Genomic DNA, 26811 nt, shown 5'->3' with positions numbered 1-26811 from the left:
CGCAGCAAGTGGTGCATCGAACGTGAAAAAACGCCTGCATATTTCGGTAAGCAAACAACACGGCAGACATCGCTATGTGGTGAAGTGTCACGTCTTAAGTCTAGAGATTTTAGTACTTGAGTTGAATCTACAAGATGATTTAACCACGCACATTTCCAACTCCGTGTATGCACGGTGGTCATTAGTGGGGTTTTGTCATAAAATCTTTGCTTACCGCAGAAGTTCATTCAGCCTTCTCAGTTTTATGACACGTAAGTGATTAAAATAACAATGATGCTCAAACTTTCTGTAAAATTAAAACGCTGTGAAGTTTGTAAAGTAGTAGATGAGATACTGGAGGAAGTAAAGCTGTGAGGGCGGGTCGTGAGTCATGTCCGTCTAACTTAATTGGTAGAGCACTTGCCGACGAAAGGCGCGGGTTCCCTCTTCTAGCCCTGGTCTGTCACACAGTTTAAATCTGTTAGCATGTTTTAATTCAGCGCACGTTCTGCTGCAGAGTGAATGTTCGTTCTAGAATAACAACTCTGTTCTAAAAAAACTCTGCATGTCTTTTAGCAGACTGCCTCTAAACTGAATTCATTTCACCAGTGTTACCACTTTTGTCCGTGCCTTGTGCACACCGCAGGTGATGAGCATGCTGTGGCTTGTAAGCCACCTGCTCAAGGGTTAATAAGTCTACAGGATGATTCCGTGTTGATGTTCCATACTTTGAGGGATCATGGAGATAGCTAAATGTATCAGTTTGAGGTAAGGGACCCTGGTTCGGAAGCGACAGAGTCGAAAGTTATAAGAGAAAATCGGGACGATACCTCTGACTGTGGAATACAACTACATCTACAGCTGCATACATACTACGGTGCGTGGCGGAGTGTACCTTGTACCACAACTAGTCGTTTCCATTCCTATTGAACTCGCAAATAGAACGAGGGAAATACGACTGTTTATAAGCCCTATTTCCCCTATCTTATCTCGTGGTCCCTTCGTGAGCTGTATTTTGGCGGCAGTAGGATCGTTCTGCAGTCAGCTTAAAATGCCGGTTCTCTAAACTTTTTCAGAGGCGTTCTTCGGAATGAACGTCTTCTTCCCTCCATGGATTCCCACTTGACCTCCCGAAGTATATCCGAAAAACTTGGATGCTGATCGGACCTACCGGTAACAAATCTAATAGCTCGCCCCTGAATTGTTTCTATGTCTTCTTTAAATCCGACCTGGTGCGGGTCCCAAACACTCGAGCAATACTCAAGAGTGAGACGCACTGGCGTCCTATTGTGGTCTCCTTTAAAGATGACCCACACTTTCCTAAAATTCTCCCAATGAACCGAAGTCAACCATTCACCTTCCTTATCGCAATTCTCAAATGCTCGTTTCATTTCATATCGCTTCACGACGTTCCGTCCAGATATTTAAACGACTTGACTGCATTGAGCAGGACACTACTAATACTGTATCCGAACATTATGGATTTGTTCTTCCTACTCATCCACATTAACTTACATTTTTCTACATTAAGAGGCAGCTGCCATCCATCATACCAATTAGAAATTTTATCTAGGTCATCTTGTATCAACCTACAGTCACTTATCTTCGACACTGTCCTGTACGCCACAGTATCATCAGTGAACAACCGCAGGTTGCTGCCCACCCTGTCTGCCAGCTAATTTACGTATATAGAAAATAACAATCGTCTTATCTCACTTCCCTGATGTTACCACTGTCTCCGATGAACACTCGCCGCCGAGGACAACGTAGTGGGTTCTTTTATTTAAGAAGTCTTCGAGCCAGTCACGTATCTGGGAGCCCATTCCGTATGAACATACCTTCGTTAACAGTCTGCAGTGGTGTACCGTGTTGAATGTTTTTCAGAAATGCAGAAGTATGAAACTGAGAAAGGAGCAAGCTGGGTTTCGCATTACCGATGCTTTCAAAAGCTGTGCTGGTTCATGGACATGAGCTTTTCGGTCTATAGGAAATTTCTTATATTCGAACTCAGAACATGCTACAGAATTCTGCAGCAAAGCAGTACTGCTCCTGGAACATATCCCACTTGTTATTTGTCAAGGGATGCGGTTTCAACGTGATTGATCCACACCTCACTTTGGACTGAGGGTTCGTTAACATCTGGATTAGATGTTCCCTGTAAAGGGGATAAGCAGATGAGGTCCTGTATATCACTAAACGGCTGAAACCGTCGCTCGGTCACCCCATCCCAGGTGCAGGTTGACCGAGCGAGGTGGCGCAGTGGTTAGACACTGGACTCGCATTCGAGAGGACGACGGTTCAATCCCGCGTCCGGCCATCCTGATTTAGGTTTTCCGTAATTTCCCTAAATCGCTCCAGGTAAATGCCGGGATGGTTCCTTTGAAAGGGCACGGCGACAGCCTTCTCTAATCCGATGAGACCGATGACCTCGCTGTCTGGTCTCCTTCCCCAAACAACCCAACCCAGGTGCAGATTGTCTACATAATAGCTTCCAGGGGAACTACTGACTGAATTTAAAATGGTATCATAATCAACTCATGAAGAGGTAAATCTTACGCTGAAGGTGTAACACAATAAATCAAGTACACTGCTCAAAATAATTAGTGGTTTGTGATTTTGGGCGTCTTCCGTACTCAGCTGAGCAATAAAAGAGGGCTGGTATGTTACCAAATCATACCTTCATGTTTTACAAGTTAAGTACACACAAAAACATTTTCGCATCCTCGACCGTTTACAAGAAGAGAACCGAAATGTCGAAAATAGAATGGAAGCAATCATTCATCCCGTCATCCTTGGTATTTTTGATTGGACTTTGAGAATTTCGATAACGTATATGCCGTCCGTGAGGGTTTATCACTCATTGCCTGACACCTATGCGGCATTCTCCGTATAAGTCTACGGAAGCCGTCCTGTGGTATCCAATCCCATTCGTCCATGAGAGCCCATGAGAGTTCTTGAAAAGTCTGGCGAGGAGCTGGACCACTAAGTACACGTCTGACAGAGAAGCATATCCCATTTATGTACCATGAGGTTTAGGTCGGGACTCACCGTTACTTCAATGTCCACGCTTCCCAAAACATCACTGCTGACTCTCGACACATAGACCCTGGCATTAGTAGGAATTCAGAGCCAAGCTCCCAACGACATCACAGAACCTTGGAAACTGTCGATTTCCTAGACAATTTTTGGCAGATACCGCTCGTCCAGGGGTCTCCGCACACGAGCACGGTCATCAGCTTGTATTACAGGAAATCTGAACTCGTTTGTGAACAACACATTTCACCAATGACGAAGTTGCCAGTTCACTTCAGAACGGCAGAACTGAAGGCGAGCAGCAAGATATCGTATCAAATGTGGTACTCAGCCGGGACGTCTGGGTCGTAAGGTCCTTTCGCGCAAACTATTCATTACAGTTTGAACGGGCACGGCGGCTCCAGTGGTCCTTCTGAGATCGGCTTGCAGTGCTCTGGGGGTGTCCGTACGGCGCCGCAACGCAGAGATGGTCTTTGCATGGGGCTGTAATGCGTAGGAGACCTTGTACAACGCGCCTTTCTTCCTGTAGCGTGTCCACAACCTATGGATGACACACGGAGAGACTTTGGCACCTGCAGCAAAACGACCGAAAGTCCATCCTCTGTGGCCAAACAGATCGCTCTTGCAATTTGGCACTACGTTAAGATGTCGCATTTGCATGTGCTTGGTTGAGTACAACGTTCGCAAATGACAACTGCCATCTGCGTACCTCACTAGAAAACACTGGAAAAGGAATATACAGTTTATACCTTACCAGTTTTTGTTTTGACTTTTTCATTAGTCTAAGGATGAATAATCCGTAATTAATAAAAGCAATATAATTAAGGTTGCCGGCCGGGGTGGCCGAGCGGTTCTAGGCGCTTCAGTCCGGAACCGCGCTGCTGCTACAGTCGCAGGTTCGAATCCTGACTCGGGCATGGATATGTGTGATGTCCTTAGGTTAGTTAGGTTTAAGTAGTTCTAAGTTCTAGGGGACTGATGACCTCAGAAGTTAAGTCCCATAGTGCTCAGAGCCATTTGAACCATTTGGACCAATTAAGGTGTTGCGTCTTCAACCATAAAGGTTTTACATGTTTAACGTCAGCTATTTAACACTTTGACTCATTGTATAGTAATGAGAGGCTTGCAACTTTTGTGTCCGGGACTCTAATTCGGTGTGGGGAGGGCGGGTGATTACAGGTAATTTTAAGATGGTAGATGGTTTAAGTGGCTCTAAGCACTATGGGACTTAATATCTGAGGTCATCAGTCCCCTAGACTTAGAACTACTTAAACCTATCTAACCTAAGGACATCACACACATCCATGCCCCAGGCAGGATTCGAACCTGCGACCGTAGCAGCAGCGCGGTTCCGGACTGAAGCGCCTAGAACCTCTCGGCCACGGCGGTCGGCTAAGATGGTACATCTCGCACGTGTGCTGTTCCTACTTGAATCATCTTCTATTTACACCACAGTCGCTGTCTTCAAGTAATGTACTGACCAGATAACGTTGTATTTTTACTTCTTTTACAGCTTACTTCCTGGCCCTTTCCCGAACATGCGAAAATCTTAACGTGAACAGTCTAGAAGTAATCGTACTGACATCTGGCCGTCCTTGCTCTGGAACCTCGGAAAACCTAAGGTCTGTACATAGTTGGGTAGACTCCGACAACGACGCAAAAGTAAGCCAGCCAAGGAGGCGAAGGCGGGAGCCAGAACAGTTTGCAAACATAGCCCTGAATGCCGATCGTCCGCCAGGTGGGGCCGCCGCCAGTGGAATTCGTCCTTGGCAGTTACGCCCACTGTCTTACCACGCCAGTGTGCACGCCGTGCTGTTACCACTGTCATACAAGTTTTTAACGGCCTTAACTGAATGGTGCATTCTTCTAAGTAGGAATTACTCCAGCTAGGCTAAATCTCGATTTCACATGTTGTTGTTGTCTTCAGTCCTGAGACTGGTTTGATGCAGCTCTCCATGCTACTCTATCCTGTGCAAGCTGCTTCATCTCCCAGTACCTACTGCAACCTACATCCTTCTGAATCTGCTTAGTGTACTCATCTCTCGGTCTCCCTCTACGATTTTTACCCTCCACGCTGCCCTCCAAGCTAAATTTGTGATCCCTTGATGCCTCAAAACATGTCCTACCAACCGATCCCTTCTTCTAGTCATGTTGTGCCACAAACTTCTCTTCTCCCCAATCCTATTCAATACCTCCTCATTAGTTACGTGATCTATCCACCTTATCTTCAGTATTCTTCTGTAGCACCACATTTCGAAAGCTTCTATTCTCTTCTTGTCCAATCTAGTTATCGTCCATGTTTCACTTCCATACATGGCTACACTCCAAACAAATACTTTCAGAAACGACTTCCTGATACATAAATCTATATTCGATGTTAACAAATTTCTCTTCTTCAGAAACGCTTTCCTTGCCATTGCCAGTCTACATTTTATATCCTCTCTACTTCGACCATCATCAGTTATTTTACTTCCTAAATAGCAAAACTCCTTTACTACTTTAAGTGTCTCATTTCCTAATCTAATTCCCTCAGCATCACCCGATTTAATTTGACTACATTCCATTATCCTCGTTTTGCTTTTGTTAATGTTCATCTTATATCCTCCTTTCAAGACACTGTCCATTCCGTTCAACTGCTCTTCCAAGTCCTTTGCCGTCTCTGACAGAATTACAATGTCATCGGCGAACCTCAAAGTTTTTACTTCGTCTCCATGAATTTTAATACCTACTCCAAATTTCACATAAAAAGTTGAAACCACTGGGGTATTAATGTGTTCTTGAAACTGGGACACAGTAACCACTTTAGTTTAGTGTAGCAATTCTCTCTCTCTCTCTCTCTCTCTCTCTCTCTCTCTCTCTAAACAGATTGCCTACAGTTCTGCGCTACCTGCTGTGTGATAGCCCATGAGGTTATATTGCCGCTATTGCCAACATTATCAGTCACGCAAACGATCCGCCAGAAAGAATCACTTTCTGTTTTAGTTGCGTCTCTTCCCACTTGTTAGAAATATGTTGTCGGAAGCAGACATCAGTTGATACTTATTACATCGCAGAGCCATTTAGCACACGAGAAACAGGAAGAAGCAGAAAATGGATCAATATGACGACAGTCAAACTATAGACAACAACCACAAAAACACGAGGCGAAAGGGAAGGAAACGTCACCGAATCTATACATTGCACCCAACAGGGAAGAAGAGGATTGGAACAGGAAGAAACAGAAAATGGATCAACCATCACAAAACCATGAGGCATTCTCTGCTATTTATCTTTAGCAGCGTCCAGTTTCCATAACGGAAAACGCATTGTCCTCGTTCTCGCATGAAAAACTATGAATGCCTGAATTGTGTGCAAACATAACATTCATATGACATCTGTTAGCACCACTAAGGACGTAGGTAGAACCACTCAGTGGAAAAGAAGAAACGTCGATCAAAGTTTGGTCAAACGGAAATTGCATCCCTGACCATAGAAAACCGTTTCTCGTTTCCACGAATTCGACATGAAAAGAATTTCAACATCTGTCAATTGTTGTTGTTGTTGTCTTCAGTCCTGAGACTGGTTTGATGCAGCTCTCCATGCTACTCTATCCTGTGCAAGCTGCTTCATCTCCCAGTACCTACTGCAACCTACATCCTTCTGAATCTGCTTAGTGTACTCATCTCTCGGTCTCCCTCTACGATTTTTACCCTCCACGCTGCCCTCCAATGCTAAATTTGTGATCCCTTGATGCCTCAAAACATGTCCTACCAACCGATCCCTTCTTCTAGTCAAGTTGTGCCACAAACTTCTCTTCTCCCCAATCCTATTCAATACCTCCTCATTAGTTACGTGATCTATCCACCTTATCTTCAGTATTCTTCTGTAGCACCACATTTCGAAAGCTTCTATTCTCTGCTAGTCCAAAGTAGTTATCGTCCATGTTTCACTTCCATACATGGCTACACTCCAAACAAATACTTTCAGAAACGATTTCCTGATACATAAATCTATATTCGATGTTAACAATATTCTCTTCTTCAGAAACGCTTTCCTTGCCATTGCCAGTCTACATTTTATATCCTCTCTACTTCGACCATCATCAGTTATTTTACTTCCTAAATAGCAAAACTCCTTTACTACTTTAAGTGTCTCATTTCCTAATCTAATTCCCTCAGCATCACCCGATTTAATTTGACTACATTCCATTATCCTCGTTTTGCTTTTGTTAATGTTCATCTTATATCCTCCTTTCAAGACACTGTCCATTCCGTTCAACTGCTCTTCCAAGTCCTTTGCTGTCTCTGACAGAATTACAATGTCATCGGCGAACCTCAAAGTTTTTACTTCGTCTCCATGAATTTTAATACCTACTCCAAATTTTTCTTTTGTTTCCTTTACTGCTTGCTCAATATACAGATTGAATAACATCGGGGAGAGGCTACAGCCCTGTCTCACTCCCTTCCCAACCACTGCTTCCCTTTCTTGTCCCTCGACCCTTATAACTGCCATCTGGTTTCTGTACAAATTGTAAATAGCCTTTCGCTCCCTGTATTTTACCCCTGCCACCTTTAGAATTTGAAAAAGAGTATTCCAGTCAACATTGTCAAAAGCTTTCTCTAAGTCTACAAATGCTAGAAACGTAGGTTTGCCTTTTCTTAATCTTTCTTCTAAGATAAGTCGTAAGGTCAGTATTGCCTCACGTGTTCCAACATTTCGACGGAATCCAAACTGATCCTCCCCGAGGTCTGCATCTACCAGTTTTTCCATTCGTCTGTAAAGAATTCGCGTTAGTATTTTGCATCCGTGGCTTATTAAACTGATAGTTCGGTAATTTTCACATCTGTCAGCACCTGCTTTCTTTGGGATTGGAATTATTATATTCTTCTTGAAGTCTGAGGGTATTTCGCCTGTCTCATACATCTTGCTCACCAGCTGGTAGAGTTTTGTCAGGACTGGTTGTCCCAAGGCCGTCAGTAGTTCTAATGGAATGTTGTCTACTCCGGGGGCCTTGTTTCGACTCAGGTCTTTCAGTGCTCTGTCAAACTCTTCACGCAGTATCGTATCTCCAATTTCGTCTTCATCTACATCCTCTTCCATTTCCATAATATTGTCCTCAAGTACATCGCCCTTGTATAAACCTTCTATATACTCGTTCCACCTTACTGCCTTCCCTTCTTTGCTTAGAACTGGGTTTCCATCTGAGCTCTTGATATTCATACACGTGGTTCTCTTCTCTCCAAAGGTCTCTTTAATTTTCCTGTAGGCAGTATCTATCTTACCCCTAGTGAGATAAGCTTCTACATCTTTACATTTGTCCTCTAGCCATCCCTGTTTAGCCATTTTGCACTTCCTGTCGATCTCATTTTTGAGACGTTTGTATTCCTTTTTGCCTGCTTCATTTACTGCATTTTTATATTTTCTCCTTTCATCAATTAAATTCAATATTTCTTCAGTTACCCAAGGATTTCTAGCAGCCCTCGTCTTTGTACCTACTTTATCCTCTGCTGCCTTCACTACTACATCCCTCAGAGCTACCCATTCTTCTTCTACTGTATTTCTTTCCCCTATTCCTGTCAATTGTTCCCTTATGCTCTCTCTGAAACTCTGTACAACCTCTGGTTCTTTCAGTTTATCCAGGTCCCATCTCCTTAATTTCCCACATTTTTGCAGTTTCTTCAGTTTTAATCTACAGGTCATAACCAATAGATTGTGGTCAGAGTCCACATCTGCCCCTGGAAATGTCTTACAACTTAAAACCTGGTTCCTAAATCTCTGTCTTACCATTATATAATCTATCTGATACCTTTTAGTATCTCCAGGGTTCTTCCACGTATACAACCTTCTTTCATGATTCTTAAACCAAGTGTTAGCTATGATTAAGTTGTGCTCTGTGCAAAATTCTACTAGGCGGCTTCCTCTTTCATTTCTTAGCCTCAATCCATATTCACCTACTATGTTTGCTTCTCTCCCTTTTCCTACACTCGAATTCCAGTCACCCATTACTATTAAATTTTCGTCTCCCTTCACTATCTGAGTAATTTCTTTTATTTCATCGTACATTTCTTCAATTTCTTCATCATCTGCAGAGCTAGTTGGCATATAAACTTGTACTACTGTAGTAGGTGTGGGCTTCGTATCTATCTTGGCCACAATAATGCGTTCACTATGCTGTTTGTAGTAGCTTATCCGCATTCCTATTTTCCTATTCATTATTAAACCTACTCCTGCATTACCCCTATTTGATTTTGTGTTTATAACCCTGTAGTCACCTGACCAGAAGTCTTGTTCCTCCTGCCACCGAACTTCACTAATTCCCACTATATCTAACTTTAACCTATCCATTTCCCTTTTTAAATTTTCTAACCTACCTGCCCGATTAAGGGATCTGACATTCCACGCTCCGATCCGTAGAACGCCAGTTTTATTTCTCCTGATAACGACATCCTCCTGAGCAGTCCCCGCCCGGAGATCCGAATGGGGGACTATTTTACCTCCGGAATATTTTACCCAAGAGGATGCCATCATCATTTAACCATACAGTAAAGCTGCATGTCCTCGGGAAAAATTACGGCTGTAGTTTCCCCTTGCTTTCAGCCGTTCGCAGTACCAGCACAGCAAGGCCGTTTTGGTTAATGTTGCAAGGCCAGATCAGTCAATCATCCAGAGTGTTGCCCCTGCAACTACTGAAAAGGCTGCTGCCCCTCTTCAGGAACCACACGTTTGTCTGGCCTCTCAACAGATACCCCTCCGTTGTGGTTGCACCTACGGTACGGCCATCTGTATCGCTGAGGCACGCAAGCCTCCCCACCAACGGCAAGGTCCATGGTTCATGGTTCATGGTTCTGTCAATAGTACACAATATCTGCAGAAAGATAAATCTTCTTCGATTAACGGTGACCAATGTAAATATCAATATCCCTCTCCAATCGACTAGGGGGGAAGAAGGAGGAGGAAGAAGAGTATGGGCAGAGAGAGGAAGAGAGAGTAGGGGGGGGGGGGGGGGCTTAAATATAGCGTGATTGATCTCTGTGAATGCTGACCAGCGGAATGTTACGCGAAACTAAGTAAGATGTGTCATCGAGTGTTGTAATTCAAGTAGGACACGAGAGCAAAATCTCTGGTCGTGCAAAAGCTGAAAGGCTTGTGACTGAGTGAAAACGGTAATAATTAGCAACATCGATGAGGATGGAATGGATTCACCTAGAAATGTACGTGGTACTCGCAGTGTCCATTAAAAACCGAGCGAGAAGACGAAGAACAATGCACGCATCGACAGACATTTATCTCAGATGTAGCACAGTTTCGTATGCCAGGTGTCTGCAGTGTCGGAGCACTGCAGGTTTTCTTTTGGAACAAATTTGTCGAGTAGCAGTTGTTCAGTGAACTGCGTGCACGAATAAAATCAAAAATATATTCCTTAGGTACTTCACTTTCTCGGTGACGTTTTTAGCCAGCCTACACTAGCGAAATACGGTTTGATGGTTCCATAAGTGTCGTCTGATTCAGCAGTTGCACTCAAACAAGCATATACATTCTTGTTTTTGGCAATTCTATAAGCTAGAGCACCTAGTTATCCTAACGTACCTTTATTCTCGACTGCTGACATCTGTATTCTAGTCGTTTACCTCGTCGGTCCTAAAACTGTGCCAGCAATTATTTAACCCCCCCACTGGCCGCGTAGTTTCTGCGCCACTCTCCGGCAGCAACGGCGAAGTGTATTGTCTTTCACATTAGACGTCTTTGAAGTAGGGTTGCCTCAACACATTTGTCCTCAATGATAGGTACCCTGTAGATGGCTGTTACGATTCTGAAGTATTACTACTGTGGCTATCCGCAGGGGGGAGGAGGGAGGGGTGCAGGGAGAAAATAGAACTTAATAATTCATAAATTATAGGGTTTTCCAGAACTATACTGAAAGATATCGGAATTTTGTAAATAAGAAAAAGAAATACAGTGAAAACGATTTACCGATCATCTACATCTACATACTTATCCGCAGATCACGCGTAAGTGCCTGGGAGAGGGTTTATCGAACCACCTTAACAATAATTCTCTATTACTCCACTCTCGAACGGCGCGAGGAAAAAGGAACATTTATATCTCTCCGAGCGAGCTCTGATTCCCCTTATTTTATTATGATGACCGTTTCTCCCTATGTAGGTCAGAGTCTACAAAATATTTTCACATTCGCAGGAGAAAGTTGATTGAAATTTCGTGAGAAGATTGCGCGACATCGAAAAACGCGTTTGTTTTAATGATGTCCACCCCATATCATGTCCGTGATACTCTCTCCTCTGTTTCGCGTTAGTATAAAACGTTCTGCCTTCTCTGAACTTTCTGGAAATACTCCGTTAATCCTATCTGGTAAGCAGCAGCAGTACTCCAAAAGAGGAGAGAGAATCGTAGTGTAGTCAGTCTCTTTAGTAGAGCTGTTGCATCTTACAAGTGTTCTGCCAATAAAACGCAGTCTTTGGTTAGTCTTCCCCACAACATTTTCTGTGTTCTTTCCAATTTAAGTTGTTCGTAACTGTGGTTCCTAGGTATTTAGCTGAATTTACGGCCTTTAGATTTGACTGATTTATCGTGTGACCGAAGTTTAACAGATACCTTTTAGCACTCAAGTGCACACCTTTCATTATTTAGGGTCAACTGCCAATTTTCGCACCATACAGATATCTTTTCTAAATCGCTTTCTAGTTCGTTGTAATCCTTTAATGACTTTAACAGACGATAAACGACAGCATCATCTGCAAACAACCTGACGGCTGCTCAGGGGAACGCCAGAAATCACTTTTGTTTTACTCGACGACTTTCCGTCAGTTACTACGAACTGTGATCTTTCTGGCGGAAAATCACGAATCCGTCAGAGGCTACTTATCTGATTCAGTAATTAATAGTTTGCACTGATGCTATTACATTTCGCAAGTATGCCCTTCACATATCCATAATCTACATTATCTTCCGTTTGTTCCAGACAGCAGATCTGTTCAAATAAGGATCAGCAGCAACTATGGCGGCCGCAGCATTAGCTTTAGGTGAACAAAGTAAGCTCTCTGCTAACCGCGTCGTCCTACTGCCAATTAGATTCTTAGATTCTCCATTTCTTATGATACTTCTGGATCTTCCAGTATTTGTAGCTACCGTGAGCTGACTGAAAAAAGCTGGCTTTACAGCACAGTGCATCATTTGTAAGTCGTCAATGAAAGCAGCAATAAGTATCAGTGATTACTGTGTCTGGGACTGGTAGCTTTTGAACAAGCTTTTGATTCAGTTTCAACGTACTGGCAGGCCTTGAGAAATAGGACAGAGATTCAAAAGTTTTTGTGTACTGCTCAATAAATACGTCAAAGCTACAACTTCCATTAGGCTTTGTCACGCCAGTGGGAAATTCTAAATTGAAAGATGAGTCTGACAATGGGATTCCGCATCATCAGAACTATTCTCAGAAGCTCTAGAGAGAGCTTTCATATAAGTGAGAACGTGATGAAGAAATACGCATTAAAGGAACATGCTTGACACATGCTTGTGTTTATTGCGATAAATTTAACAACGAATAGGAGAATTTAATAGAGAGAGTCTGCAAGTAGGCCTTAAAATCACAATCAAAACTGGAGACTAAAATAACTTACAATTGGAATATAAAAAAAATTACAGATTAACAAATATGCCGTAGAGCTAGTTGGTGCGTATTTGTTTCTAATGAAGTTGAAGACGGCGACTGGATGGACAGCATAAGAAATAAACAGAAGAGTAAAAATGGTCTCAAGTGCTTATGGTAAACTAAACATGGTTTTCGAAAATAAGATCAGACTGCAGCTGACCCTGAGAGCGTATTGCTCTTATGGCAGGCGGCTGATTAGCGATCAGTGGAGAGAAGCAAGTCTAAATCTGCGTCCGGTGAGGGGTGGGTTTGGGGGGGGGGGGGGGGGTGAGTGGAGAGGGGGACAAGAGAACAAATAAATGGATGAGGAAACAAACCGGGGTGGAAGACAGCTGTAATGAAAATGAAATGGAGGGAGGGCACAGGGGAGTATATGTAACAAGACGAATGGACAGTAGATGGACAAAGGATATACTTCTTTGGGCTCCAAGAAGTAAGAAGGGACCGAGGGGACGACGTAGCGGAACGTAGATAGATGGCATTAGGCAGAGATCGCAAACGTCCTTCAAGTGATACTAGGATGTTCGCGATATGACAGAAACGGCATAACCTCCACAAAGAGCTCGATAAGATCAGGAATTCCCCAAACAGTGTGTGTAACAGAACTTTTTCGGCTGCTGTCTACGGCGGATGTAGTCAGTATTGCCCACTTTCTGAAAGAAGCATATATTCAGGCATAACGCAGAAGCAAAGGCAGAAGAAAACCCAATTCAGAAAGATCCCCAAATTCAGTAATCCGTCTGATTTATTACATGACCCGACAGTCAGGACACAACGATAGACGTTATGAAACATGGACAGGGTGGAAGTGTTTAATCTGTAATTTTCGTCGAGTTTTCCCAAGGGATGCGTGTTTCGAAATTCACTTGTATTCGCATGTCGTTGCTGTTCCTTATTCTTCAGTATTATTTCTGCAGAGAGGAAAATATCGACTGTGAAAAATTACATTCAGGACTGCAATTATCGTTTGCTAAGAATACACAAATGGTTCAACCCATTTCCTTAATAAGCAGAACACAGTACAGTACCGGCAGTTCGCTCGTTCGAACTATAAGGAAGGAGAAAGCGAGCCTCAGCTAAGTGTAGCACATCTGCAAAAGAATGTGTGCACCAGATACTAATGCGGTATAGTCTTGAATATTTATCAAGAGTTAGTGACGCTCCCCCCCCCCCCCCCCCCTTCCAAAGTTGTACGGGGCCGTGCAGCTACACTATAAACGGCCCGTTCGAGAACAATTCACTGAGGTTCCTCGGGTATTGTCTGAGGATTATTTCGGGTCACTTGCACTAGTTATGTTCGTCGTTGTGGAGAGATGTCATTTTCAAGTTCTGCACGTGTAACACTGGTAATACAAAGCAAAGCATGCATTTGCAATACTGCTAAGTGCCTCTCCTTGTTTTGTCTTGCTCCTAGAAGAACGCGAGAAACACGAAGTGAATTATTCAACAGGCAATTGAGGACAAGATAGGTTACAATGCAATGAAATTTCGTGCGCGATTGCTATATAGATGATAGGAACTTCCATGGGAATCCATTGCAGAAAGGCTCTTGCTTCTCGTGATAGGCTGTAGTGAAGGCTAGGGAACAAGTACTAGAAATTACACAGAACCAATATTAAAAATTACATTCTGGTTCATTCAGTGTGTTAGGACCAACGGACAAGATAAATGAGGTTAGGGATTGCACGAGTTTTTATTCTCGACTAGACTAGTTTCAACCCGCGAGAAGCTTAAGTTTTATATACCATTTAAGTGCGGTTTTAAACAAGGAAGATTCAACCAATGGGTGAAAGAAGTGATGATATCACATAACCAGACAGTTTGCGTATAGAGTGTTTAAAAAAGGTGTCTCATATTCTTACAAGAAATGGAACCAGTAAAAACTAGAGGAAAAGGTCCTACAGACCCGTGTCTGAAACCATATACTTTTTGAGACATGGGTCATTTTGTCCTACGATAACCATCTGTCTGTTAAACAACAGGAGCTGCTCAATATAGTTACCGCACATTCTTACATATCTTAAAACCATCACGAGCTCGTGCAAACCCACCAAGTTGCATTCATATTTTGTTACTTGCACATGACACGTCCTCCTTTAGTGTGTGGACGTCGTCGATAGGTGTGGAAAACGCCTTCCTTTTCTTCTTACGGCTTTGGAATTGGCATAGGTAGTAACAGATTTGGCATAGTTAATTTTAAAAGCTCGCCGAATGCTCTTCCAGTCGCCACCTGTTACCCCCGGGACGGAATATGTGTATCCCACCTGTCTGCGTGAAGTGTTATTCATGTGAAAGTAAGCCACAGCCAGACTGGCATGCACACTAATCCTCGTCATTAATCCGCTGGGCTGGCGCACCTCACCGTCCTGGAATTGTCGTTTTAACAAGCCCGGCTGTCCAGGAGGGTGGGTGTGGAATATACCAAAGATTTTAAATTCCCAGCAGCTAGAAATTCGAAGCGATTAAGGTAAGTGAACACAGAATGACCTCCTCGACCAATGCATCACTCATCAAACTTTGTGTTTAGTACTGTCGTGCCGCGCGGGATTAGCCGAGCGGTCGAGGGCGCTGCTGCCATGGACTGTGCGGCTGGTTCGAGTCCTCCCTCGGGCATGGGTGTGTTTGTCCTTAGCATAATTTAGGCTAAGTAGTGTGTAAGCTTAGGGACTGATGACCTTAGCAGTTAAGTCCCATAAGATTTCACGTACATTTGAACATTTTTTGAGTGCTGTCGTATGAGTCGTAGAAAATGGGACGACATCTACACCTATGCTCCACAAGGAACCTTACAGTGTGGCGGAGGGTACTGTATGTACCCGTGCCACTTTGCCTTTTCCCGTTCCCGTCGCATATGACCGTGGGAAGAACGATTGCTGGTTAGCCTCCCTGTGGGCTCGAATCTAATTTCTTCTTGATCGTCTTTTCGCGAGGTATTTGTAGGAGGGAGCAATATATTGATCATAAACATCATTTGTCTCACTGCAGGGGTAACGTTCTCCAGTAGCGCAGGTAGGTTGCCCTGTAGAAATTGATGATAAAGTGCACGTGTTAAATCGCCTGGTAAAGTGTACGGCCGTATCAATCTGTCATCCACGGTACCTGCCCATGCAATGACTGTAAAGTGACCCAGATGCCTTTCTTCCTTGATCGCTCGAGGATGTACATCAGCCCACAAATGGTTAGTGCGGTACTTTTTTGTTAAGCTCTGTGTGGGTTCCGCCTCGTCGGTAAATAAAGTGCAAAGTGTGAACAGCAAATCTTCCACGTTCCAACTTAGAATCCATTGGCAGGACTGAAAAATGATGTAGTGACCTTGTTTGTACCCTGGGAGCTGCCGGAACTTCCACACCATGCAAGTGACATGGAAAAAGTAACTGCCAATCCAGAAATGACCACGCAAGAGCGTGGGCTATGCCTTCAGCAGCTGATTTTTTTTTTTCATTTTTGTTGTAGGATCATCTTCTATTAGACTTCACACTCGCTCCTTCACATTTGGCGTGCGAATTGTGTGCGAGGACTACAGCAATTCCTTGTTCTTGATTACGGTTGACACGTGGCAACCTACGGCACGCCTAGATGCCTATAGACGGGCGGCTGTGCGGAAGGCTCTTGCCTGTGCTGGTCTAGCAAGTTATTGCAGTAAAGCGCACCCCATTGGTACAAGCTCTAGATTCGTTGTTGCCTTCCAGTTACCTGTGAGGATAGTACAGACAACAGTTTCCGGAGGAGCCACGTGTCCCCAGGCATCCAGATTATTCATTGTCCAATGACGATCATGGGAGTGACCCTTGTGTGTGACAACTAAGGTAAGACAGGTTATAGGGAAGACCATTCCCAGAAACCAGCACTATAGTCGCCCTGAGAAGGACCGCCTTTCAAAAGGACGTATCCCGAATATCCATACGGATTTCATCTGTATGTCACCTTTTTCTGGGCTACGATATCGCCTTACCTCCTTTCCTTTACTAATATCTGAAGCATCTGATTACGATTGTCGAAAGGTCTCATATTGTACCTAAACCGTTCTTGCATGCCCCAACAATTTATGTGTCGAGGCGGCAGATTGTTGAGCCTAGATAATTACAACATAGCTGTCGATAGTTAATGCCTATATCCACTGCTAGAAGAGGCCTAATTTAGACAACAGCCTTTTGTCGCTTCGGTATGGTGTTTAAATGTAATCGATGTGTGCATCTACTGGTGAAGTTTATTGAAGAACTTATCATCTGCAGAGTTCGTTCGTCGTACTTCATCCTCCAGATTTCAGCTGGGGTCATGTGAGGCTGTGTAATGAATTTTAATCGTGCAAGCAAACGCTCATCTGAAAGTAAGTTGCAGCCGTGCACATTGACAGTCAGTTCATAAGCAAAGTGGTAGCAGACGTTAGCGACTGAAATCAAAAGGGTTCAGGCTGTGTGGCTTCTTGCAGCTATAATGTGTATAATCTTTTGCAATACCGTGTGCAGTTCATCTATACGTACATTGAGTGTTCCATTACTTTTCTATGTGAATTTGAGAACGGTCTGACAACGATTCCCAAGTCTCAGCAAAGGAGGATGTCTCGATTACAGGCAAATTGTAAAAGACGTGTCATAGTTTCTTTTCGTGCTTTACATACTTATGGCGATTTTGATTAATGGTGTTCTTGGTAAAAAAAATACAATTTAGTTTCGAGTGAACCGTGATTGACATTGCTACACCATACGATATATTAATTCCAAACAGAATCAGCATTTAATTACTTTTTATACATTTTTTTAAGCTAAGTGTCTTAGAGACGCGCAGATTTCCAGTGCAACTCCTTCATCAGAATTGTCGTCGTCTTCGTCAATCATGGAAGACAGTGTTCTGGTAGGTTATTTAGAAGTGTAAATAGAGTACGTCAAAAGCCTTTGACAGATAGGATAAGCTGCTTTATACTTTTCATACACGTGAATTATTATTTCAGTCTACAGGAACAATTAATCTTAGCTATATTTCTAAGGTAATGCAAACTCTGACTCGTTCGACGTCCCCTGTGTCCTCCCTCATGGTAGGATAAGTGGAATACATGTGGATGGATAGTAAGGCTTAATAGGAAAAGAGAGCGGTACAGACCTGATTTTCGGAGTTGAGCAGCTTGAGTTGGTCGTTGATGAGGCTGTACTTGGCCGACTCCTCCTTGCGCAGGGCGCGCTCCTTCTTGAGCTCGGGACTCCAGAACGTCTTGATGCTGTGCATGCTGGAGCCGAGCTTCTGGTTGGTGAGCTCGAGCTCCTTCTTGAAGTTGGCGAGCTCGCGCTGCAGGTCGCTGTTCTGCTGCTGCAGCTCGGCGACAATGTCGCGGCCGCTGCCGCCCGAGGCCATCATGTGCGGGTTGGGCGACTGGCGCGCCGACCGGCTGCCGCCCCCGCCGCCGCCGTACAGGTCGTCGTCCAGGTAGAGGCCGCCCCCGCGGTCGAGCGAGCGGTCGCGGCCGGTGCCCATGCCGCGGTCCAGCGAGCGCTCGCGCGGCTCCCGGATGGGCACAAACTCGCGCTCGTGCGCGTCGCCGCCCAACCCGCTGCGATCCAGCGACTGGTAGCGCGTGCCGCCGCCACCCCCGCCGCCCCCCATGGCGGGCCGCGAGGCGGAGCGCGACCGGTGGTGGCCGCGGCCGCGCTCGTCCATCATCACCGGCGAGCCTAGCTCGTCGTCGCGCGTCGCGTAGTACGGCGAGCCCATGTAGCCGGCGGACGCTGACGCTGCCGAATGGTACTGCTGCTGCTGCTGGTACTGTTGCTGCTGCTGCGCATGCTGCGCGTCCGCCGCCGACGGGGGTGGGGAGCGCGCGCCCTTGCGGCTCCCCAGAGGGCTGCCCCGTGTGGCGCCGCCGCCGCTCAGGCCGTAGTTGGAGCGCGACGGCGACCGGTCTACGGTGGGCAGTTCACCGGCCAGCCGGCGCGAGCTCCGCGGCGATCGGTTCCCGCCGGCACCGACTGCTCCGCTGCCTCCTCCAGCGCCGTATCCGCCGCCCCCGCTCAGATTGGAGGGGGCGCCGTACGACATGACCGCCCGCTGCTGCGCTTTCCTCCGCTTCGAGTCGCTGCCGCAGTCGTCGTCGTCGTCGTCGTCGCAGCCGCCGCCACCAGTGCCAGGAGGAGTCCGAGACCGCCCGCAGACGGCGGCATTATCGCTCTCTGGTCTCCGCTATCGACGCACGCACGCCCGCACTCGCCTGCTCCCTCTCGACCGCACACCGCACGCCCGCGCCGTGCGTCACATGCCCCACGCGCACCGCTGCCGCACCACTGCCCGACTGAGCGGAGCGCCCCGCAGCTCCTCTTCTCCGCCGGCCGCTGATCAATGAAGGCCTCCCCCCAACCGCTCTCGTACTCCAGCCAACTGGCTGCGCAGCTCCGCGCCGCGCCACGACGCGACGTCCGCCCTCTTTTGGCGGGAGCGAGATCCTCGTGCGCTCCGTTCGATCAACGCGTCGGCTCTGCTCCACGGAAACGTCCAACAATGTTTCTCACAAAGATGATGCTTTTGTTTTTCAAAGGCACGTCTTCCAATCTTACAGTTAGCCTTTAATGTACTAATAATATATTTCATACACAGCTCTCCGAATTGTCTTTGCTCTTCTTCAGATTACACGAACAGACATTTGTACCAGAATAGCCAATTTTATAACAATGCAATGAAGTTGTTTAACGGCGAGACACCACTTGCCCAGTCACTTTTACAATAGTGTATAACCTAAACGGATAACCTTACTGTCACCGAACTACGGTTCTTCCATAAAAATCTTTTCATGCCGACATAATTGCGGTCGGTCAACTGTATCATCCCAATCGGTTTATCCGTAGCAACGGCGACTGTTATTAAGCAGCAAATCATGTTCAGTCCATACTATATATTTTTGTCAAGAATATCATGTTCTCCCTACACTTTGAAACACCTTGCCAGTTGCTTCAAGGAACACTGATTCGAAACTAGTTATGTATGCCGCACTTATGTTTCCACTGCCCCTTAGCAACGGCGAAATCGGAAGTATGAAATTTCCGCTCTCACTGTGTCATTTAAAATATACCGATGTCGATCGTGTAGTTTCACTGCTCACCGACAGACTGCACTTCAGGCACGAATTGCCGAGGTATGCCATCTGCTGGCCCTTACGAGAAATACGTTTCTTTCTCGTGTGCTGACGAGTTCAGGACCCAAAATTATGAATTAAATTAATTCAGTCACAATTTTTAAAATATTTGAAATCTGACACAAAATATTTATCCTCCTCAAACGAAATGGCGTAATTTTGACGTAACCTTATTTTAAAAAACGCGGGAAAAATAAAAACAAATAATTTCTATTTTAATGTGATGTACTGCTATCCTACGGTACAAGCAACAAAATACACTCTATACGAACTCTTTCGGACTGGCTTTAACTGGGAGTGAGAAGACAAAGTCGAATCGTCTTCTCGCCTCTCGCCGTCCTAGCCGGTGGAATATCTTCAGAGTCAAAGACAAATTCGTTGTTTAGTTGTCTTACAATGTTTTCATATTTTATTTGTATTAAAAAACACGGCTTTGTTAGTGCTGAAGCAGGTGAACGACATTATTTGGCGTGAATTTGGTTCGCAGATTGATTTTGATTTGTGTGATGTCTTGAAGAGCCTGGACAACTGTCATTATGTCCGACGAAGAAGATACAACGATTTTACTAAGTGGAAGAAAAGAGGGAAGGGAAAAGTCTGTGACTGTTACACCTCCGCCGGTAATAATAAAAAGCAATAATAATGCAGTCACAGACAAATCTCAGAGCCATGCCATCCTTGCTTCGTCAGTGGCGATGCTGGGAGGCTTGGCGTTTGGTTATGACATAGGATCAAATGACAGTATTCTTCACGAGATGGAACTTTCATTTAGACTGACATGCCTTCAGCAGCATATGACATTCAATATGTGGCTCGTAGGAGCCGCAATGGCATCTGTTTTCGGCGGTAAGTAGTACTTCCTTCGTTGTAGCCATGCAACATACATATCGAGTGAGTCATTAATATTTATGATGTATGTTTTACGATGCCTTGTGTTCTCAAGCAGACATACATCGTGAACAAGTTTGTCATTATTTTCCAATGGAATGAGGTGTATGATAAAGTTATATTTGATATTTACATATTATTACTGTGCATCATACCAGCAATGTTATCACCAGCTTCAAAATCGTTATAGGTGTACCCGTTGACAGACTTGGTCGGCGTTGGAGCACCGTATGTGCAAACATAATGCTGAGTGTTGGATCAGCTGTCTCTATACTGTCATCTTCATATGCAATGTTGTTATGTGGGCGCCTGGTCGCAGGTTTTGGTGGAGCGCTGTCAGCAGTTGCTCTGCATGTTTATTTAGCAGAATTGGCAACTCCTGTGTCCCGGGGGAAGCTTGTACAGGTATATACCAGATATTTTCTATTTGTCAGAAGTTATTAAGAGGAACCCATTTCTTTTTAGCATGTAATTTATTTCAGTGTATGGTATTTGTAAAAAGTGAGAGTGTTCTTGCTAATATTGTTTGACTGTTAGACTTTGTGGTCTGGTGGCTGTAAATATAATTGTGCACATCATATTTTATGCAGTAACCACAACTAGATCTCCACTGTAAGAATTATCTGGTTTTTACCTAAGAAAAATGAGATGGCTTTTGATGTGATATTTCTTCACATTTCAGTTATTGTATCTTTCCATGTTCATTAAATTTTTTGTTGCTCAGTTTTGTCTTGGCTAAAGATTGTGACACAGGTTGATTGCTGGAAGTTCTTACACCTCAGAATGTGTTTCTATAAATAAATTTGTGGAGTGCAAGATTTGTGACAGTCAGCTGAAGAACATGTACTGTTCAGAACTTTTCAGAGAGGCTGTATTAATAACTAATTATCTTAACCTTAGTGTGCTTAAAACAACTTTCTGTAAATGTAATACATCAGCTTTTATCATTGTTGCTATTGAAAGTTTAACCTTTCAGTGCATTTGTCTTGAAGTATAGGCTGTTAACGTGTCTCAAGTAGTTGTATCAAATAAGTGTGAAGTTTTAATACTGTGTTAGAAACACTACCTACCAAAAGTAATATTACCTTTTGAGTGGTTTTATCATTTTTATGATTACGTGATTTTGTTGGCAGGAGAGTGATCTCTGAATTTGTGTAAAGTAATCTTTTTATTACAGAAGTTTATTTGCCCCGATTATTTAGATTTATTCTCAGCAAATGTGAATAGCCATCTTCTAATCATCTTCATACATAGACCATTATGCCACTGTGTAGTGCACCTATAATTGTTGAGTAACAATATATTCATTTTTACCAAAGACATGCTTTACCATTGCCAGTCAGTGCAGAAGGGAGCCTGAAACAAAAATCTGTGGACATCAGAAAATGATAGACGCATAGTAAAAAGAGCAGTAGTTTTGAAAGGATAAGGACAAGAAAACTAAAGCTATCTAATGGTTTTACATGCTCTGTAAAAAGCCAAATAAAAAAAATGATGATAATAGTGTAGTTAAACCTGAATGTTTGTATGTTACAGAGACTATTGCCAGGGAGTCGCTTTCAGAAATAGAAAAAAAAAAAGAAAGGACATTTCTAAGAAGATTCTGAGGCCAAACAAGTAAATTTACAGCAAATGCATTTAAATTTCATTTGACATCAAGAAAGGAATTGTATGAAAATACTGGAAAGATTGTAACCACAATAAAGGCATGAAGACCATCTTTCTATGGGCACATTACAAAAGCAATACCAGAAAGGGTTGCAAGTAGGATATTGATTGACCAAGGGAACCAAAACAGTCTCACAGGTGAAAAAGTGCAGTAGGATCTAGGAAAGTGTGGTATGATTAAGAAGATAGAGGATCAAAGGTGGTTCAGAGCAAAAGAACAATGAAATTGTGTGTGTGTGTGTGTGTGTGTGTGTGTGTGTGTAAAACTAGGTCACTCCTTTTCTTCCTTGCTTGCTGTACTGTTGTATAATAACATCCACATCTATACTCTGGAAAACACTTTATATTTTGGGAGCAATCTGTTTTATCTTGGTAGAAAATCATTTGATCCTCCTCCTCCTCCTTTTGCTGTTGTCAGAATACTCCTGGAAGTTTAAATAAGCTATTCCTAACTCTTCCTTTGAGATTCTAATATTTTCAATTAAACTTGTCCCAGTAACTGACCAAGTAGTAATGTTAATATAATATAGTTGGATAGATAAAACCTACTCACCTAGCGTGCGCATGTTCTTAACTTTTGTATGTGTTTTCTTCTGCCACCACTTGGTGAGTACGTTTTTTTTATCTCCAATTATATTATATCGGCAAAAACTGATTATTGTCTAGCAGTTACTATGTAGACCAGCATTCTGCTACAGTGGCAAGTGGCTGTTATCAAGGCTGTGTATTTGTCGAAGATGACAGTGGACCCAGAAGCCTTCACCCACATTACAGGTTGGAGATTCTTCTGGATAATATGGAATTTTCACAGACTTACCAACATTGGAATTTAATTTTATTGAGCTTTATAAATCATAAATTTTAAAATACTTAATATTTCAAAGTATGTTATATATTTAAATATTAGTTTATATACGTTATTGGTGTTTAAAAACTGCAGTTAAACTACAGCCACTAGAAAAGAAAAGTTGTTACTGTGAGATGCTCAAACACTGCCCCGCCCCGTCCCCCCCCCCCCTCCCCGTTTCAACACCCACCCTCCCAACCCTTGCTGTTAATTTCTCAGGAGCTTGTTATGACATGATATTCCTCCCCACATGTGAATTTCTCAGGGAATACATTTTTCAAGTTTGAGTAGCTGCCCTGCATTGTAGCCTAGTATGTATTGTCTAGTTTTTTTTCTGTTCCTTTTGTGTGTGTAATACTGTCTGCAATACCTATAGAGCAACCTTGAATTGTGCAGGTTCACTTGCATCTTTTCTTAATGTTTTCAAATGATCTAATTGATCTCCTAACTTCTGACTTCAGTAAAAGCTATATCTTGCTCAAATTTCTGGTTTTATTTTTTTCTCTCTTCAAATACTTGTGAGCTGTTTTGTTATTTCAACTAAGAGGCAAAAAGCTGAGTGTATTTAATATTCGCAGATTTTTCAGATTTTGGGGCATGCTAGCAATTGCAAGCGCTATACACGTTTAACTTCTCTGGAAGTTAAATCATCTCAAATGACAAAGGTTCAGCCCCAGGGGAGTATGGTAGGACCACTGTTCTCCATACACATAAATGAGCAGTAATGTGCGGTTGTGTGCTGATGATGCTGTGGTGGCAAAGTGTCAAAGTTGAGTGTCTTTAGAATGATACAAGACGATTTAGACAACATTTCTTGTTGGTGTGATGAATGGCAGCTAGTGTAAGTTAATGCAGATGAGTAGGAAAAACAAACCTATAATGTTAGAGTACAACATTAATAGTGTCCTGCTTGACACAGGCTGGTTGTTTTAGTATGTGAGTATAATGTTGCAAAGCAATAGGAAATGGAACGAGCTCCTAAGGCTGTGCTACGGAAGGTAAATTGTTGACTTTGGTTTATTGGGAGAATTTTAGGAATGTGTGGTTTGCCTGTAAAGGAGATTGCATGTAGGTCACTACTGCAACCTATTCTTGAATACTGCTTGAGTGTTTGGGATCCATTCCAGGTTGGATTAAAGGAAGACATAGAGGCAGTTCAGAGGTGTGTTGCTAGATTTGTTATGGGAATCACTGGAGGGAAGCCGATGTTCTTTTCGAGAAGCACTATTTAGAAAAATTCTAGAGCCGGCATTTGAGGCTGACTGCAGGGTGATTCTACTGCTGCCAATGTACATTTCGCAAAAGGACCAGGAAGATAGAATTAGAGAGATTAGGGCTGATATGGAAACATATCGACAGTTGTCCTTCTCCTGCTCTATTTGTGAGTGGAACAGGAAAGGAAATGACTAGTAGTGGTACAGGAATGGTGGCTTGCAGAGTACTGATGTAGATAAAGAGCAAAATTATGTAGGCAAAGTTGGCCTGCTGCAAGAAAAGGGTGCAGCTTGTGTCGAGAAACCAAATTTACAGACACAAAGGATTTAATAATAAATTTTTCTGGAACCTGGCCTCATGTTGCTTGGAAATTTAGACCTTTGGTGCATGTGACAACGGACATGTGGAAGTAATTGAAATTTGCTGCTAGAGGAGGATAGAAAAGATCTCTAAGACAGCAAAGTTCGCAAATCAAGAAACTATTATAATAGGAGATAAAAGATCTCTACTACCAAAGTTTTTGAACATAAGAGACCAATTAATTCTCCACCTCTAGTGAGACAGCAGTTTTCTGGTTATTGCTGTGGGAGGAATAATGCAGGGCATGAGAGAAAGCGGAAGACGTAGGCTGCAATATTCCAAACACGTAATGTACATTGTGAGACCATGTTCATGTGAGGAAGTTTAGAGGCTAACAGGAAACAGAGAAGAGAGGAGAAGAAAAATCGCTGCCTACCAACTTTTGGATTGGTACTTGCAAAATTTACATTTGTGATGATTAATTACACCTCATCAATTCATGTAAATTTGTGAGTTACTATAGGACCACAAATTTTTCTAGCATCTTCATTTTATTTTAGTGTATTCATATTTACATAATCAGTCAGTATAACAAGTTGCAATTTCATAATAGCATTCTGTGGAAACATTGAACCACATTAATTCTTTGATGGTAGAGTTAACATATGGCTAAGCAGTCAATATATACCTAGATTGATACATCCTGCGCTAGATTGTGTGTAGTGCTCCTATCTCAAAATTTTGTCTGAGCAGCATTTTTCTACTGTCTGAGATGCTGCACTTATTGTCACTTTTTAAGTACTTAAAATGTATTCTTGCTCTTGCACACACATCTTCGTTTCTGTAGATCTATTTTTCTCTTCTTCAGTTGTGTTGCATATAAACACCTATTTAATTTTCTTTCAGTGGTGAACTGTATTTGTCCAGTTGGATTGCAGGGACCTCTTCATACCTGTAAGCATGTGCTTTCTTTGGAAGTGGAATTATTACAGCCCTTCCTGAAGTCCGAGGGTATTTCACGTGTCTTGAATACCTTGCACATGAAGTGGAATAATACTGTGATGACTGACTCTCCCAAGGATCTAAATCATTCTAAGGAAATGTCGTGTCGTCTGTTGGTGGCATCTGTCTTTCCCCTCTTATGCATGCTTATACAGCTCTGCATTTATCATCTAGCCATTCCTGCTTAGCCACTTTGTGTATTCTTTACAGTCAGGATTGTTACTACCAGGCTTTTTCTTTTTACCTATGCGATCCTCTGCTGTCTTCTGTAATTCAGCTCTCAAAGCAACCCATTCATCTTCAGGTATAGTCTTTTGCATTTATTTCAGTCTGATGTTTCTCAATGCTCCCTCTAAATTCAGGACAACCTCTGGGTCCTTCAGTTTATTGAGGTTTCTTTTCCTTCAGTTTCTGCCTTTTTGAAATTTCTTGAGTTTTTATCTGCAATTCATAACCAGTAAATTATGTTCAGAATCCGTGTCTGCCCCTGGACTTGCAGTTTAAGATTTGTTTTTGAAATCTCTGTCCTACCCTTGCACAGGGTCCTCAAAAAAATTGTTGTGACAAACTTTGAAGGGTTGTCTTGACGAACAAATCAAGGAAAGGAACCCCTGTCTGGAAACGTCTTCCAATGACAATACAGAGCATCGAAGTTGTAGGTCCCTAGCCTGCCCTCAGGCCACCCCTTATACAGCAAACTTGACTTTATACACTGATGGACAGTAGGCAGAATGTTTCGAAATGTTGATTGTTATTCCATGATCACAACTGATTATCATGTTCATCAGTGAAGAAGATGGAGCTAGCTGCTCTGTCACCTATGAATGCAATGCTCTGTCATCTTGGATGATGCTTTCAAACATGGATTTCCGTCTGAAGTTCATTTTTCACCTGGAACCTCTGAAATATCCAGTGTTTTTCGATATAACCCCTTGATGTCTGCTGCAGTGTTTCTGGGACCCCTTGCACAATCAGTCTGAACTTTTGAATGTCTCCACATCTCTTCCACATATATTGCCGTCATTCATGGTTATTAAACCAGGTATTAGTGATGATTAAATTACGCTCTGTACAAAATTCTACGAGGCAGCTTCCTCTTTCATTCCTTTCTCTCAGCCCACG

General features: G+C 43.3%; 2 protein-coding genes across 2 annotated transcripts in view; one reads left to right on the top strand and one right to left on the bottom strand.

The window, feature by feature from the left end:
- Positions 1–19876, bottom strand: part of LOC126273160 (trichohyalin-like) — a 1218599-nt gene extending 1198723 nt beyond the window's left edge. The window contains exon 1 of the mRNA XM_049976627.1: positions 17753–19876. Within this exon, the coding sequence (XP_049832584.1) occupies positions 17753–18682 (930 nt within the window). The 5' untranslated portion in view covers positions 18683–19876. The remainder of the gene's footprint in view (positions 1–17752) is intronic.
- Positions 19877–20082: 206 nt separating this feature from the next.
- LOC126273161 (solute carrier family 2, facilitated glucose transporter member 10-like) overlaps positions 20083–26811 on the top strand; it is a 79867-nt gene continuing 73138 nt past the window's right edge. Inside the window, exons 1-2 of the mRNA XM_049976630.1 lie at positions 20083–20615; positions 20848–21062. Of these exons, the coding sequence (XP_049832587.1) occupies positions 20306–20615; positions 20848–21062 (525 nt within the window). The 5' untranslated portion in view covers positions 20083–20305. The remainder of the gene's footprint in view (positions 20616–20847; positions 21063–26811) is intronic.

The sequence above is a fragment of the Schistocerca gregaria genome, chromosome 5 (assembly GCF_023897955.1).
Source record: "Schistocerca gregaria isolate iqSchGreg1 chromosome 5, iqSchGreg1.2, whole genome shotgun sequence".
Taxonomy (NCBI): domain Eukaryota; kingdom Metazoa; phylum Arthropoda; class Insecta; order Orthoptera; family Acrididae; genus Schistocerca; species Schistocerca gregaria.
The sequence above is the reverse complement of the archived record's forward strand: the minus strand, read 5'-3'. Positions and strand labels throughout refer to the sequence as shown.